The following is a 14730-nucleotide window of genomic DNA, read 5'->3' as shown; positions in this document are numbered from 1 at the left end:
GATAAGCAGAACCTACCTTACTACAGTATTAACAGTGGGATAAGACACCTAGCTATGGTGGCTGTTACTGCATTCTCCAGGGTTGAACTGATCATGACACTAGGAGTGCATTTGGGTGCAGAGATGTTGCCTTCCCTCTGTAACTATGAGCAGAGACTAGATAGGAGTATCCTCCACAATTAATTCCCGAAATTACTGGGGGGGTGAGTAGTATAGAACCTTGGTCATCCTGGCATCTCCTCCCACAGTGGAAGATGCCAGATTGATTGACAGTCTTGGAGACTGAAATCCTCTCTGCATCCCCAGAAGAGATGCAGTGTAGAGGCGAGATTCCCCCACAAACTACTCCCTGCCACTATGTCTCAGTCCTACTGGAGGAACCAGTTTAAGCAGTTGAGAGGGAAATTGAATCCCCATGGTCCATGCAGCCCTTGAGTACTCTAAGAGTGCCATCATGGAGGCCAACTGTTATTAGTTGTATGAGGGTAGTGCCCAGAAGCCCCTTTCATGCATCAGGATCCCAGCATGCTAGGCGCTGTACAAACACAGAACATGTAGATGGTCCCTGCTCCAAAGTGTTTACAATTTAAGTATAAAACAAGCAACATCAGCTGGATACAAACAGATGTGGGGGGGCACAAGGAAACAAACGTTATTGGTCATCATGATGAGCAGTGGTCTCAGTACATCAGCGGACAAACCATTGTCAAGATTTTTGTAGAAATTCTGGCACGGGAGAGTTTTGAGGGGGCATTTGAAGGTGGCTCATGGGGCAGGTTTATGGCTAGTGCCTCCCAAGCATGAGGGGCAACAAGGGAGGAAGCATAAAGATGTTTGAAAATTTAACAAATTGGTGATGGCAGCTGGCATCCTGGGCCTATTGGAGGCAGGAGTTATATCTTGCTAGTGAATAAGCGCTGCTAGGTAGGGCGGGGCTAGGCCATCAAGGGCCTTGAACGTGAAGATAAGTAACTTATGTTTGATGCACTAGAGAAGGGGAGCCAATGGAAGGAATCCAAAGAGAGGGGTGACATGGGCAAAGTGACAGACTAAGGACGAGGTTTCTGCAGTGGCATGGCTTTGAGTGGAACGAGAGTTATTTAATCATCGCCAGCTAGAGGGAGGGCGCAGTAATCACGACAGAAGATAAGAGCCTGGATGACAGTTGTTAGCTGTGTGAACAGATAAGGCTGTATCTCAGCACTGTTAGAAAGAATCCGCAAAATTGAGACCTAGCCTGAATGTGAGGTCCTAGAGCAATGACATCCAAAGATGATGCCCAGGTTATGAACCTGCATGACAGGCAGGATAGTGGTGGTGGCCTCAGTGATCGAGATAGGAGGTAGCAGGAAGGGTTTGGGTTGGAAGATTGGGAGCTCTGTTTTAGCCATGTTGCGCTTGAACTGATAGCTAGACATCCCCAAGAGATGTCAGGTGACAGGCTGAGATTTTTAGATTGGCCAATTAGAGACAGTTCAGGAGTAGAGGTAGCTCTGGGAGTCATCCACATAGGAATAGGAGTTGAAGTTGTATGTGCAGATGAGCTTATCCAGAGATAAGGCTTAGAGGGAGAAAGGAAGGTCGCCAAGCACAGAGCCCTGTGGAACACCAACGGAAAATGGGAAAGGGGGCTGAGGAGGATCCTCTGAAGGACACGGCAAAAGAGCAAGGATAGGACAGAGTCACAGAAGCCAAGGGAGGACAAGCTGTCAAGAAGAGCCTGATTATGGTGTTGACGGCAGCTGACAGGTGAAGGTGGGTGAGGCTAGAGCACTGGTTCTGAGCTGTGAGTGGGCAGAGAGCATTAGAGACTTTGCCAAAAGTGTTTTAGTGGTGTGCAGGGAGTGGAAACTGGATTGGAGCACATCTGAGCTGGAATTGGAGGGGAGGCACTGTAACCAGTACATTCGTAAGAACACAAAAACAGCCATATTGGGTCAGCCCAATGGTCCATCTAGCCCCGTAGCTTGTCTTCCAACAGTGGCCAATGCCAGATGCTTCAGTGAGAATAAACAGAACAGGGCAATTTATTGAGTGATCCCTCCCTGTCGTCCAGTCCCAGCATCTGGCAGTCAGCGGTTCAATGAGCTGAAGGCAGGGGGAGGGAGATAGGGTGGCAACTGGCGAGACCGTTTGGGTCAGGATTGAGATTTTTGTTTTTCAAGTTGGGAGAGACTAAAGCATATTTGTATTGTGAGGGGAAAGAGCCAGAGGAGAGTTAAGGAGGAGAGTACGGGAGGGAGGTGTGTGTGTGTGTGGGGGGGGGGGGAGGGGATCAGGAGGTAAAGTGGGCTGGAATCACTGGGGCAAATGAAGAGGTTAGACAAGGAGAGCAAGAGAGAAACGTGATGGGGAGGAGGAAAGACTTGTAGGAGGGGAGGGAGGTCAGGCAAACAAAGGGGAGGGGAGAAGATTATGTCATTAGGTGGCTTTGGAGGTATTGTCACTTGCCCACTAGAAAGTGTAATGAGCCACCAGGCCATCAAATGCCTCACTAAGAGTGATGTCAGTCAGCTTCACATGCGCAGGCTAGAAGGGACAGATTCTGTACTCACTGTACATTCCCTGAGCTATTTGTCTCTTGTTAATGCTGGTGTTTAGCCTGGCTGCTGCCATGAATTGGCTATGGAAAGAAAATGAGGCGTACGGATTATGTGCGGGGACGGCAAATGGGGGCAGAGCTTTTTTTTTTTTTTTATTGTGCCTCTTCATTTCTTTCTTCCCTTTCAGACTTTTTTTTTTTATTGACAGAACAGTTCATGTATCAGCCCAAACACCGTGGGAACTTTAGAGTTAAAGGCCTAAGAGACATATGGAGAAAAAGAATGTTTGGGGTGTGATGTGTGTGTAAATGCATGCACATGCTGTATTCACATACTTGTGTGCACTCACATATTTTCTAGTGTCTATATAGATGATACTGCCTGTGTATGTCTACAATGTGTGTTTGTTTGGTTGGCAGTGTGCATTTGGCTATGTGTCTACACTAGTATGGGCATGTATTCACATATCTCCATGTTAAGGCCTTGTCTAAATGTGTGTATGACTCTATGCCTCTGCACTTGGGAACATCTCTAACCCAATGACTGAAGGATGCAGAAACGATGAAGGAACATGCTGAAGGAGCAGAAATATTGATGAAGAACATGAGCCAGCCATCAGAAAGAACTGCTAGGAATCATTAAGAGCCAGGCAGGAGTTCCTAGAGATGTTACTGTAGATTCCCGAGGGCTGTCAGATAAAGGAAATCAGGACATATTGCTATAGCCAAGATAGGTTAAGAAACCGAAACTGGGGCTATTTAGCCAGATAGTGACTGGACTAATGACTCTGCCAAAGCTAATAAAGGGGAATTTGGTTCCGTTCTGCAGCAAAGGCCATTCTGGACCTGATTCTAAAGCTGCTCAGTCCGGTACTAAAGAATTGCAGACCTTTCCCCTTTCCCACCTAGTTTCTGTGCTACTGCTGGGACAGACCATCCACTATTATTTCCTTTCAGTAGCAGAGAGAAGGAGCCAACTCATTCCCTTTAACTTAGTCTCTGCAGCTTCAGGAAATCTTCCTGCATTCCAGATGCTTCAGGGTTTTGTTAGCATCTGATTTCTCTTTTCCAAAGTTTCCAGTAGCCCCAAAAGCAGTCTCTCTGTGCCCCCTGGACCACCTGTCTATGTGGACCTGGCCTACATCCCCAACCACTGCAGTGGGAAGAACACAGACCTGGAGTTCTTCAAGCGGGTCCGAGCTTCATACTATGTTGTGAGTGGCAATGATCCAGCCAATGGGGAGCCCAGCCGTGTGGTACTGGATGCACTTCTGGAAGGAAAGTCCCAGTGGGGTGAGAACTTACAGGCAAGTGACTTAAATGCCCAGGAATGTGTGATGTTCACTGTATGATGGAACTCTAGTGAGAATGTGCCTATTACAATACTGATCCACAGAGGAAAAAAATCTCGCATGATGGAGCACTAGAGGGAAACAAATGGGACTGGGGCTTTCTCACTGTACAGTGTTAGGCGCCAGTCACTGTCAAATCTTAGCAACCTCTCTTCCTTCCCTGCCATTTGGGGTCCCGTTTGTCAGTAGCCTAGGGACAGGAGAACAATGTAGGAATGAGGAGAAAAGGGGGGGGATACAGTCTCTTTCCCTATGCTGAGATTCATTCACTTAAAGATCACTCATTCCTCCTGCCTCTGCAGGAGGAAACAGAAATTGTCCTCTGGCAGAAACCAGCTGGAAAGTAAACCCTAAGACAGCAGAGTAGCGCCCTAACGTGGTATCAGGGACAGGGTCACTCACCCCACTTCCCACCCTGGCAGTGGGGACAGTGTTGCAATCACAATTCCAAACCTGTTCTGATAATAACTTCCTATTAGCTCCTTAAACCATCAACAAATATTCCTTATATTACCCACCTCTGCCTACAAGGTTTCAGTGAGAGCCTGGGTGGTGCCTGTTCCTGCAGGCAGGACTAGAGCAGAGTGTGCATTTGTCCAAATTGCTCTGCTAGATACCGCATCCTCAAACACCAGGGCTCTGGAGCTGACATGTTCCGCACCTGGGTAAGGTGACACACAGGCTGTGTGGCATTTTCTGGTCATTCCACGGCCATTACTGGAGCCCTTGTGAACACAGAGTTGCTGCTACTTTTGCTGCTGTTGACCAACTCATTCTCCAGCACAGCCTCTCCCCCTCCCTCATTTACCTTTCTGTTCTTCTTCGTCTTAGTATTATTTATATGGTGGTAGTGCCCGTGCCGCAACAGGCCGGGACCCCCTGGTGCTGGATGCTGCACAGAGGTCGTTCTAGTTTAAAAGACAATATGTAACAGGTGGATGGAAAAATGAGCAGGCAAGGCCATGAGGCCAGAGTAACGGTTATAGAATTATGTGGGCACAATTTGTTGGTGCACTAAACCAGAGAGTAGCAGTGCTGTCAGTTTTCTCTTTTGTCTTTTCCAGGTGACGCTGATTCCAACACATGACACTGAGGTGACACGTGAATGGTACCAACAAACCCATGAGAAACAGCAGGAGCTGAACATCATGGTGCTAGCGAGCAGCAGCACTGTAGTGATGCAGGATGAATCCTTCCCCGCCTGCAAAATTGAGTTCTGAGTCTCCCAGCACCTGGCTCTCATCCCTTGATGCTGTCCACCACCACGCAGCACTCAGAGCTACCATCTCATCATAGTCCAGTTCTTCTCTTCTGGTTTGGTCTATATGTGGTTCCCATTTGCAGGAGATTCAGGACTCATCCAGCTCAACACTGGATGCTTTGAAAGAGGAGCCTGGAGGTCTCTAAGATTCTGTGCAGAACTGAGAGGTCATGCAAGGAGCAGTACCAGGCCAGGGCCAGCTTCTCTTTCCCTGGTTTATTTTGCTGCCTCTATAGTCGCTGTAGAATAATTTGGCTGCCTTGATGCTGTGAGCACTTGCTCTCCTTCCCTTGCCCTGGTTGCACTGCCACTTGGCTTGTAGCACCATGAAATGTTTCCTTTGGCCTGTAACTCTGCTGCTGCATGAAGATAGTCGTGATGGTCATGGTGTGGGAGAGACTGTGAAATAGAGGAAAAGGGGAGTGAGAGAGGAGCAAAGGGATTCTGGTGTCAATATTCTGAAATAACTGGACAAAAAGAGAAGGCCATTCCTCCAGCTCTCAGAACATGAGGCATGCTAGGAAAAGAGAACTGGACTCCAACTACGCATGGCTGTGTTTATCTAATTCCAGAGGCTTCTGCTCTGAGTTGTTGGACACCCATCACTAGGTTACCCGTTCATCTTTTTCGCCATGGTTGAGCTGTGATGAAGGATAAATTGGCTTGGTGGAGCATTGGCTTGTCATTCTTAGCTACAAAGAGCACATTCCTAATCTGCTAACTGCAGCTTTGCACTTGTAAAGTGATTAACGTTGTACTTCTGAGCATCAGCAGTGTGACTGCAGGAGTCATCGAGGGACTGCCACGTGAACAGTCCCAGTCAGAAGGGTATCCAAACGCACAATCCCCAACTCACCTAAACAGAAGGGCTCAAGACAACGGCGGCCGCTGCTGGACCAGGATTTGCCTAAGAACTGTTGTGGCCTATGAACCAAAGGCTTTCTTGAGTGGGAGGAGGAGGAGGAGGAGGAATAGGGAACTGAGGCACCAGGGGTAGCAGGGATGCGCTCTCATAGCTATCTTAACAGATTCTTGCCTTTATGGCATGGGTGCTCCATTGCTGCTGAGTAATACATCAGAGCATTGTATAAGCTAGTGATGGAAAAGCCCTTTCAGGCTCCAGGCTCAGCTCATGAAGGGCCATAAACGTGAGGCAGTGAAAGTGGCTGCTCAAGCACTAGTGCTCAGCTGCTCTGCCAACATGTTTAACACTGATTGGTCTTTGCAGAGCCATGTCAGGCTGCTCATGGCACCAGGGAGGATTTTTTTTAGCAAGACAGAGACACGAAGCAGTTGGAGGGGCTATAACATAAAAAGGCTATGATGAAAATCTTGGCCCACAGCTCAAACTATGTGTTGTGTCAGTGCTAGTACTTGGCACTGGGCCTCGCTCTGGTAGGAGCCCAGGTCCTTGTGCTATGCTTGGCTGGGACATGCTAATCTGTGCCACTAGCAAACTAATAGCCGCTCCTGGGCAGCTGGTGTGGAGAAAATGCTGCCTGAAAATCCTGCTGCTAGAGGACTAAATGGGATTTCTATGGAAATGATTTATTTTGCCCTCTAATTTATATATTTATTTTTCGTGTTAAGCTGCATTTTGTATGGAGTTAATATTTTAATTTATACATGTTAACATGGCACCATGTGGTTTTGAGGGATCTCATTGTGAATACTCAGATGCTGCAATTTAAAGAACAGACAGACCATCGAGAAATGACCGAAGTATCACTGGCAGCCGCAGGGGTTTCCGCACAGGCTACAAAGCAGGGTTGCTGTATCTAAAGGAGCTGAGGCCGGTCAGCACAGCTGGCCCTTTAGCTACAGCCCTTGTTTTGAGGGTGAGATTCTTGCTTGGAAATTTATTAAATTCCTGCATTGTATTTTCTTGGTTTTTTTTTAAACTCGTTGGTCCAAAGTGTGTCTACCAGGAGAATAAATGTTATTCTCTGTAAACTGATTGAGTCAGTATGTATGAATGTCAGCTATGACAGCCAATCACAGGCAGGCAGTGATACAGATCCAATCTGTTTTTCCATTGGCCTCTTTTCTGTCTTTGGGCTTTTCACTTTAGGTCATTCAAGAAGTCAGTTAACCCAGTTTACCTGTGCTTGGCTGTCAGCCAACTCCTGGTGCCTGGAAGCCTTGCACACTCAGCTCTGGGTTCGAAGAGGGAACAAATGGTGCATGCTCAGCTACTGAGTTCGTTTCCTCAGCAGAGTGTCTAGGCAGAAAAAGTTAATGCACTAAACTTTAGCTAGACCCTCATATGAATGTCTCATTCTTCAACTTGAAGCAATTCTGACTAATAAGAGAGACAGTAGGGCTTTAGGGGCACCTGCATTCACCAGGAAGGAAGAGCAGCTGGGAGCGTATCTGCCCACCCCAGGACACGCTCCTAGTTGCTGCAGCTGTGTCCCTTCTGCAGTTTACCCCAGCGTCCACTCTCCTCCCTGCCCGGAGTCTCTTTCACACCTTTTTGAAGAGTTTTGTAGCAGTGTGTGCTGTCTTCAGCTTTTTTTGCCTTCTTCCTCAAAATTTATGGGAAAATACATTTTAAAAAACCCACCCCCTTTATAACAGGGCCAAGCCCTGCCTTCCCCAGCAAATGGCTGCAGACCTGAGGCTGAGTTAGCCTATGGGACATAGGCCAACCTAGAGGTACCATGACACTACAGTAGAGAAACATTTAAACTCTGCTTTTGTTTGTTTCTGCATGTGGACGACCATGTGTAATATTTCCGTATGTAATAGGTACAAAATATTTTAAAATTATAATAAAAAAGTGAACGTCTTAACTGTATTGAGCTGGCAATTTGTGCTCCTAGCTTCTTTCTGTGCTGAATGTTGTAAAAACAGAGCGCCCAGGTTCTTTTCTTCTGCATCATGTTACTATTTGACCTTAGTTCCTTGATTTTAGTTCCTTTCCCCCATGTTCATGTGCAACACTGTGTAACTAACTGCTGTAAAGGGAGAAGCTTGACACAATAATAAAGCCACATTAGTTGCAAAAAATAACGTCTTGGGCTTTTGTAAACTGTTCCATTTAAGTTTGTCCAACTGTTTATGCAACTGGGCAGTTCTATACATCTCAAGCATATAGGCACCAGGAGACAGGGCATAACTTGTGTGGGGTTCTGCCCCCCTCCCCTCCCCTCCCACACACATTATACACCCATGACCTCCCTGACTGTTGGCTCCCTACAAAAAATTAACACAGCACACATTAAATGGATTAAAGGCTAGCTAAATGATAGGTCTCACACTGTATTTGTAAATAGAGAGTTATCACGGAGCCGGTGTGTTTTTAGTGGTGTCCCACAGGGACTGGTTCTGGGCCCTATGCTATTTCACATTTTGATCAGCAACCTGTAAGAAAACATGCAATCATCCCTGATAAAGTTTGCAGATGACACAAAAATTGGGGTAAATAATGAAGACGACAGATCAGAGTGATCTGGATCACTTGGTAAGCTAGGTACGAGCAAACAATATGTGTTTTAATACAGCTAGCATTCCTATACATTTAGGAACAAAGACTGTAGGCCATACTTAGAGGTACTCTATCCTTAGAAGCAGTAATTCTACTAAAAACAAGGGGTCATGGTTGCTAAAAAGAGGGGAAGTACTCAAATCATTTTTGAGGAAATTGGTATTTCAGCTTTTTCATTTGGTTACTGGAGATAGAGACGCTGCAATCTGCCTTGGGAGTCTTCCATTCTTGGCATTGCCAACCTGCTAGGGTCAGAATGAAGAATGTCAAATACTGTATCTGCTTCTCCTGCACTTCAGGTAATTCCATGTCCAGAATGTCCGCTGTCCTTCCCAGCAACTACTGACAGGACTTAAGTCATCAGGAGAAGGTACTGCAGCAGAAGTCATGTGAGGAGGACAATAGATCCTTATGCATAGATGGCTAGAAAGGGTTGAGAGATCTTTTGTGGATTTTGGAGAAATAGTCCTCTTTCTCCTGAGTCTTGACCTCCTCCTCAGGTTTCTTCTTGTTCCCTAGGGTGATTTACATCACAGGGTGGCCTAGTCAGGGAAAGATTTCCAACTTCATGCGTGCCCACATGTGGAATACACAGAGGGACCAGTGCTCAAAGAAGAACTATGGGGTAATCAAGAAACAGCAGCTTGCAGAGGGCCAAGGTGGAGCACCCCCCAAAGGAGCCCAAGGTAACTGTCAGTTAGAACTTGGGAGTCATGTCTGGCCAGAGAGAAGCCACAGCATTTAAGTTAACTGCATGAAACCCTGGTCTGAGTCTGCTCCGGCTTCTGGAAACAGCCAGCTGCCACTGTGCATGTGCACAGGCTTAATAAAGGCATTAACATAACCAGTCCCCCATTCGCAGTCACTAGCTACCCTTCTCCATAACACCTTTCTGGTTAATTCCATTTTTAATTTCAAAATTTATGTACCTGAAACACTTTGAGGTCCCATCTGTAGCTGATGGGCTCTCTTAGCACTCATCCATTAACGTGACTGGCTCCAGGCCAAATGTATTGTGTCTCAACCAGGAATTACAGTGACTTAGGCCCAGACCCTCAAAAGGTCTGTGTGTGTCTCACACCCACTGAAAGCAAGGGAAGATAGAGGCCTAATTAATCTTTAAGGCTCTGGGCTTTGGCTACCTGCTGGCTCTGATGTGGCCACTCTGTTCCTTGAACAATGACATTTTCACCTCTCACATGGAGTTTGTTAGTTCAAAATACGATTGTGGCTTTGCTAGGTGAGGGTAGGACCTATAGACTCATACTGAATTGCAGCTAGCCCTGTCCTTTCCCAGGAATCTTGTTTGCCTTTGTCAGACTGGCCTTTGGTTCTGCACGTCTGTCATACCAAAAAATTGTTACTCCCCTTCTTAACAGCTGTGTTGCAGCAACAGACCCCCATCAGTTGCCATTGGGGGCTTTACAAAAGCCCCGCTCTTCCACCACCCTAAAATCCCAGCAATAAAAACCTCACCCCCACTGCCCATCAGTTTCCCCTGTTCCTGCCAAACCCATTCCTCCCCTCTGGCAGATTCAGGGCTAGAAGAGTTGGCAAGCTGGCATTCTTTAAAGCATTTCTCCAGATCTTTGCAAATGGGGGAAAAAGTCAAGGTGCAGGATTTCTTACCCTGACATCTGTATGATCAAAAATGTGGTGCCAGAGGGTGGCCCTCGGTTTGTTCCCTACAGAGGAGTTCTCTGATCCATCGTAGAAGGATTAGTCACAGGGTACAGAGAGGTTTCAGAGTAGCAGCCGTGTTAGTCTGTATCCACAAAAAGAAAAGGAGGACTTGTGGCACCTTAGAGACTAACAAATTTATTTGAGCATAAGCTTTAGTGAGCTACAGCTCACTTCATCAGATGCAGCCGATGCTCTTCTGGTCTGAACCTAGCTGCAGAAGCTATTTCATCCACCATGAGAGAGGATCATTGCATACGAGTAGAGCACTCAGGTTCTCTAAGAGTTACAGATCTCCTTGGATCCACTTGCTTTTACATCTGTGAACAATAAGCATGGGCAAACCAACAGACGCAGGTCCTCTGCATCAGTTACAAACTCAGTTACAGTCTGGTTCTAATTCTGCCTCAGTGCAGATAGCCACGGTGGGTCCTATGGGTCCAAAAGCTGATTGATAGGAAGAGGCCCTGCCTACCCTCACCAGTCAGCTGGATCTTTTGCTTGGGGCAGCAGCTTCTGAAAGTGTCCATCTGGGAGAAAAGGTCACAGAAAAGTCTGCCTAATTGTCAGAAGTGCTGATTACAGGCAGGGGTGGGTCTCAGCTCCCACTGCCCCAATTTGGAGCACAGCCCAGACAGATGTTGGTGTTCTCCTTGAAGTTAGGCCTCTGCTGTATGAACTGTATGCCCAGATGGTCACTGTCCAAGGCAGGCTTGCCAGCAGCAGACCTGACAGCAGCTGGGGTCCATCCCCTCCCCACCCTCAACATTCCCTCAATTTCCACTAGGGCCTCAGTGAGGCCTGACTGATGTAATGAATTCACCAGAGTCCGCCGGCGTCTCCTAGGACATGCTGGCTGCTCTGCTAGGTTGTTTTTCCTTTTGACTTAAACAAAGGCTCTGCTGAAAGCTGGCACTGTTCTGTCTCCCCCATAGAGCGTGCTCTGTCACGGGGCAGCTGGCTGTGGGCAGCAGCACCCTGAGTCCCTGGTAAACAATGACTGCTCTTAGCCAGGAGCTGTGTGCTTGTCATGCTAATGAACCCACTGCCGCCTTGTGGTGCTGTAGCACAGTGACACTGATACAGTGGGTCACAGCCCCTCTGCCAGTCTATCCCCAGTGCTGCCAGCTGCCATGTTCACTAGGAGGCAGTATCTCTGCTCTAGGAAACACAATCACCCACATGGAAAGGGCAAACAGCTTGCTCAGACAGGGACAGATTTCCAGTTTGGCACATGCCAAGGGGCGCCGACGTTCTAGAGGCACCTAAAGTTAAAAATGGGTTAAAAGTTTCATTTTTTCACCCTGGTTTAGTTAAACTGTCACCTCACGCACCCTCCTAGCAGAGTGCAGCCTATTAACAGCATGCTAAAGGCATGTGTACGCTGCATAATTATTGGCAATGAATCATAATACACTGACCTCAGCAGCTCTCCTGTCCAACGAGCTATGGCTCAGCCTTGCAGATAAGGCGGCACTCCTAATGGACAGGGGACACCTGGAATATTGTGGTATGTGGCCTCTGTGATGTGGCTGAAGGTTGTGTACAGTCGAGTACGGGAGTATGGGGCTCCATCATCTCCCCCATTCTATTCAACATATGCACAGAACTGCTCTGGAGAGGGTGACTCAAACGGCCACAAGATACAGCTTTATATCCCAAGCGGAGTTCATGCTCTCCTAGCTCTCCCAGTGCCTGAGGGAGATTAGTCCCTGGAGCAAAGCACACTTCTTCCGGAAATCTTGGCCTCTCCTGGTTCTCTACTCACTCCTTCAGCGGGTCCTACTCATGCCCTCATCAATGCTTTGTGGGGGTCCCACTGAGCTCTGTCCTTGCTCCTCTACTCTTCCCCCTCTATGCTTTGTCTCAGACCAAGCTCATCCACAAGCAGACATTTAACCTGCTCTATGCGGATTACTCACAGATCCACCTCTCTATTCCAGCCCTGCCAAGCTGGAGAACTGAATTCAATCTCAGCCTCTGCCAGAGTTCCTGTGTGATGCTGGTAAGTAACTTAAACCAAACTTTCACAGGTGACCGCAATTATATGTTCCTCATTTTCTGGATACATTGTGATCTAAGCAGGGATCTGGAGCATTTTAATGAGTACAAAGCCTGATCAGTTTTTGAATTAACTAGGTCTTGTCCATCAAAGAGTAAATCTTCAAAGGGTGTCTGTACCTCTTTAGGTAAAACCAGATACAGATGAGGCCCTCCTCCTTGCCACCAGTTGCTATATATCGTACCCTTGTGTCCCCTGCATCTAAAGCTGCCTGCAGGGATGTGTTGGCAACTGATAGTCCTGCTTTTTTTCAGAGGTTGGTTCTTTGACCTTTGGGGCAGCCTTTGTAAACTGCTTAGATTGTTCATTGGCTGCAGTGATTACTAACAAGGTGAATATCAAAATACTCCAAACTCTCAGATGGAACCGGATATTTCCAATCCACGCATTTCAATGAAGCAGAGAGGGTGGCTGGGGGAGCCTATAAATTCTTAGTAAGGTTTAAAATCCCCTTCTTCACTGGCAAAGTTTTACAGTTCTGAGGAGCCAGTAACAGAATCTCAAAAAATGTATAAGCCTTCTCTTGAACCATCTCAAGAGGAATTTCAAGGATTTCTATCATCTTTTAAACAATTATTGAAATAACTTGAAGTCATCAACAGTAGCAGGAACAAACAGAATCACTGTGTCAGCTGGGGGGGGAGGGGTTGATCGAAAGCATGGAGGTGCTGATGGGCCCTCCTGACGCTCTATGTCCTTCCTTCACTCAGCGGTTGCTGCTCCTCTGGGATGATCTCCTGCCCAGTATGGCCAAGTTTGAAAGCCAAAGGAGTATGCATCCATGAAGCATGTGGAGTTTCAGGAACTTGATCTCTGTAGACGGGAAGAATTTAATCTATGCCCTTCCCTATCCCTAAGTCGGCCAGGTAGGAAGGGTGCTGGTCTAGAAGGATTCCTGCTAGAAATGGCTGCAAATGAGGAAAAACCTACTCGTGGAGAAGCAGTGCCTGGAGCCACTGAGACTTGAGTAGGAACCATGGATTTCCTTGGACTCTCAGGTGGATGAAGTGAGATCTTCATCACTGGTACCCAGGACTGGGGTACCAGAGATGATTTTGAAATCATAGCAGAAGCAGACACATTGAAGAGGAACTCCAGGGTGACTCAGTCCTGCAGGGGTAGAAAATGCCCCCTTAGATATTGTCAGTACTGGAGATCTGTGTTCTGTTGAGAATGGTCCCAGGTGAGTCAACACCAAAGAAGCTCTCAAAGTGCTGTGGGGGAGGCACTCTAGGCAGTTCTAGCAGACGGAGCACTGGAAGTATATTTTGCTGGAAAAAAGGCAGGAACTTCTGTCTGGCATACCTGTGAATCAGATGCTCCCCTCAGACTGCTCCATGAGGTAAAGATTTAGCACTGACTCTCTGGCCTTGTGTGTGCGTTTGCTAAAAGATTTGCAAATTGCACACTTAGAGGAGATACGACTCTCCCCAAATAGTAAAGGCCCTTCAGGTGTTCATCCCACAGGGAAATTATCCTTCCATGGGAGAGAAAGGTCTTTAAACCTGGGGACATGGATTCAGCCATGAAACTGAACACCTGGGATCAGCTATCTCATGTAGATTTTGTGGCTTTTTTTGTTTGTTAAACCAACAGGCCAAGACCAGAAACACTAACATGTAATACCTGCAGTAACTGCGACCAGTAACAAACAATCTCTAGTGACTACAGGGACACTGAAATTGTTCTGACTTGCTGCTGAAGGTGGTAAGAAGGAACTGAGTGGTGGCTGGGGTCACTCTGCCCTTTACCCTGTTGGAAGGGGGAGGGCAAGGGTGTGCAGAACACAGGCCTGGCCCCCTAACAGACACTGCTGGTAAAAACATTCCAAACTCCCACATGTAGGGCACATGTGCATCATGATCAAGACTCTCTACTTGTGGATCCCAAAGCAGCAGTGCCTACCAGTCACCACCCGGCCCAGATCACAGCTGCAGCCTCAAAGCCTTTGGAGAGAGCCAGGGTAACACCAGTTTGAGCTTGAGGAACCAGAGATGTGGCTTTGGCAGATTTAATGAACGCACGTTAGCTCCCTCTAGAGCTTCTCAATAGCTGTTTAAAGGGCTATTATCCACCAGGGCCTCCTTTTGCTCCCTTGCTCTGTGCATTTCTTTCCTGCCCCTTTCTTCTGAGAGGGGCAGCAAATAGGCTAGAAGGGAATGGGGCAGCTCCTCCCATTGCCCCTAGAAGGCCCCTCTTAGCCCAGGGGATACAGCTACTACTGCAAAGGGAAGGAAAAAAATGCATTTACAAACGAGTTTGTCAGGCTCACAAAAACAGTTGCACAATAATGAGATATCTGTTCTAGCACTTGGCTTTGAATGTCCATGATTCCCCGAGAGC

General features: G+C 47.3%; 2 protein-coding genes across 8 annotated transcripts in view; one reads left to right on the top strand and one right to left on the bottom strand.

The window, feature by feature from the left end:
* The window catches only part of MAP1A (microtubule associated protein 1A), a 113874-nt gene extending 105707 nt beyond the window's left edge, over nucleotides 1–8167 (top strand). For all 3 annotated transcript variants that reach the window (XM_038418595.2, XM_038418598.2, XM_038418597.2), the window contains 2 exons: nucleotides 3617–3849; nucleotides 4959–8167. In XM_038418595.2, coding sequence (XP_038274523.1) covers nucleotides 3617–3849; nucleotides 4959–5114 — 389 coding nt within the window. In that variant the 3' untranslated portion in view covers nucleotides 5115–8167. The remainder of the gene's footprint in view (nucleotides 1–3616; nucleotides 3850–4958) is intronic.
* PPIP5K1 (diphosphoinositol pentakisphosphate kinase 1) overlaps nucleotides 1–14730 on the bottom strand; it is a 216118-nt gene that overhangs the window by 42616 nt on the left and 158772 nt on the right. Inside the window, exon 32 of one of the 5 annotated variants that reach the window (XM_043494213.1) lies at nucleotides 8415–8890. The exons of 2 other annotated variants lie outside the window; for them this stretch is intronic. In XM_043494213.1, the coding sequence (XP_043350148.1) occupies nucleotides 8787–8890 (104 nt within the window). In that variant the 3' untranslated portion in view covers nucleotides 8415–8786. 2 more of the 5 variants (XM_043494214.1, XM_043494216.1) reach the window with 2 other exon arrangements.

The sequence above is a fragment of the Dermochelys coriacea genome, chromosome 10, assembly GCF_009764565.3.
Source record: "Dermochelys coriacea isolate rDerCor1 chromosome 10, rDerCor1.pri.v4, whole genome shotgun sequence".
Taxonomy (NCBI): Eukaryota; Metazoa; Chordata; order Testudines; family Dermochelyidae; genus Dermochelys; species Dermochelys coriacea.
Note: the sequence above shows the minus strand (reverse complement) of the source record. Positions and strands in the feature narration are given on the sequence as shown.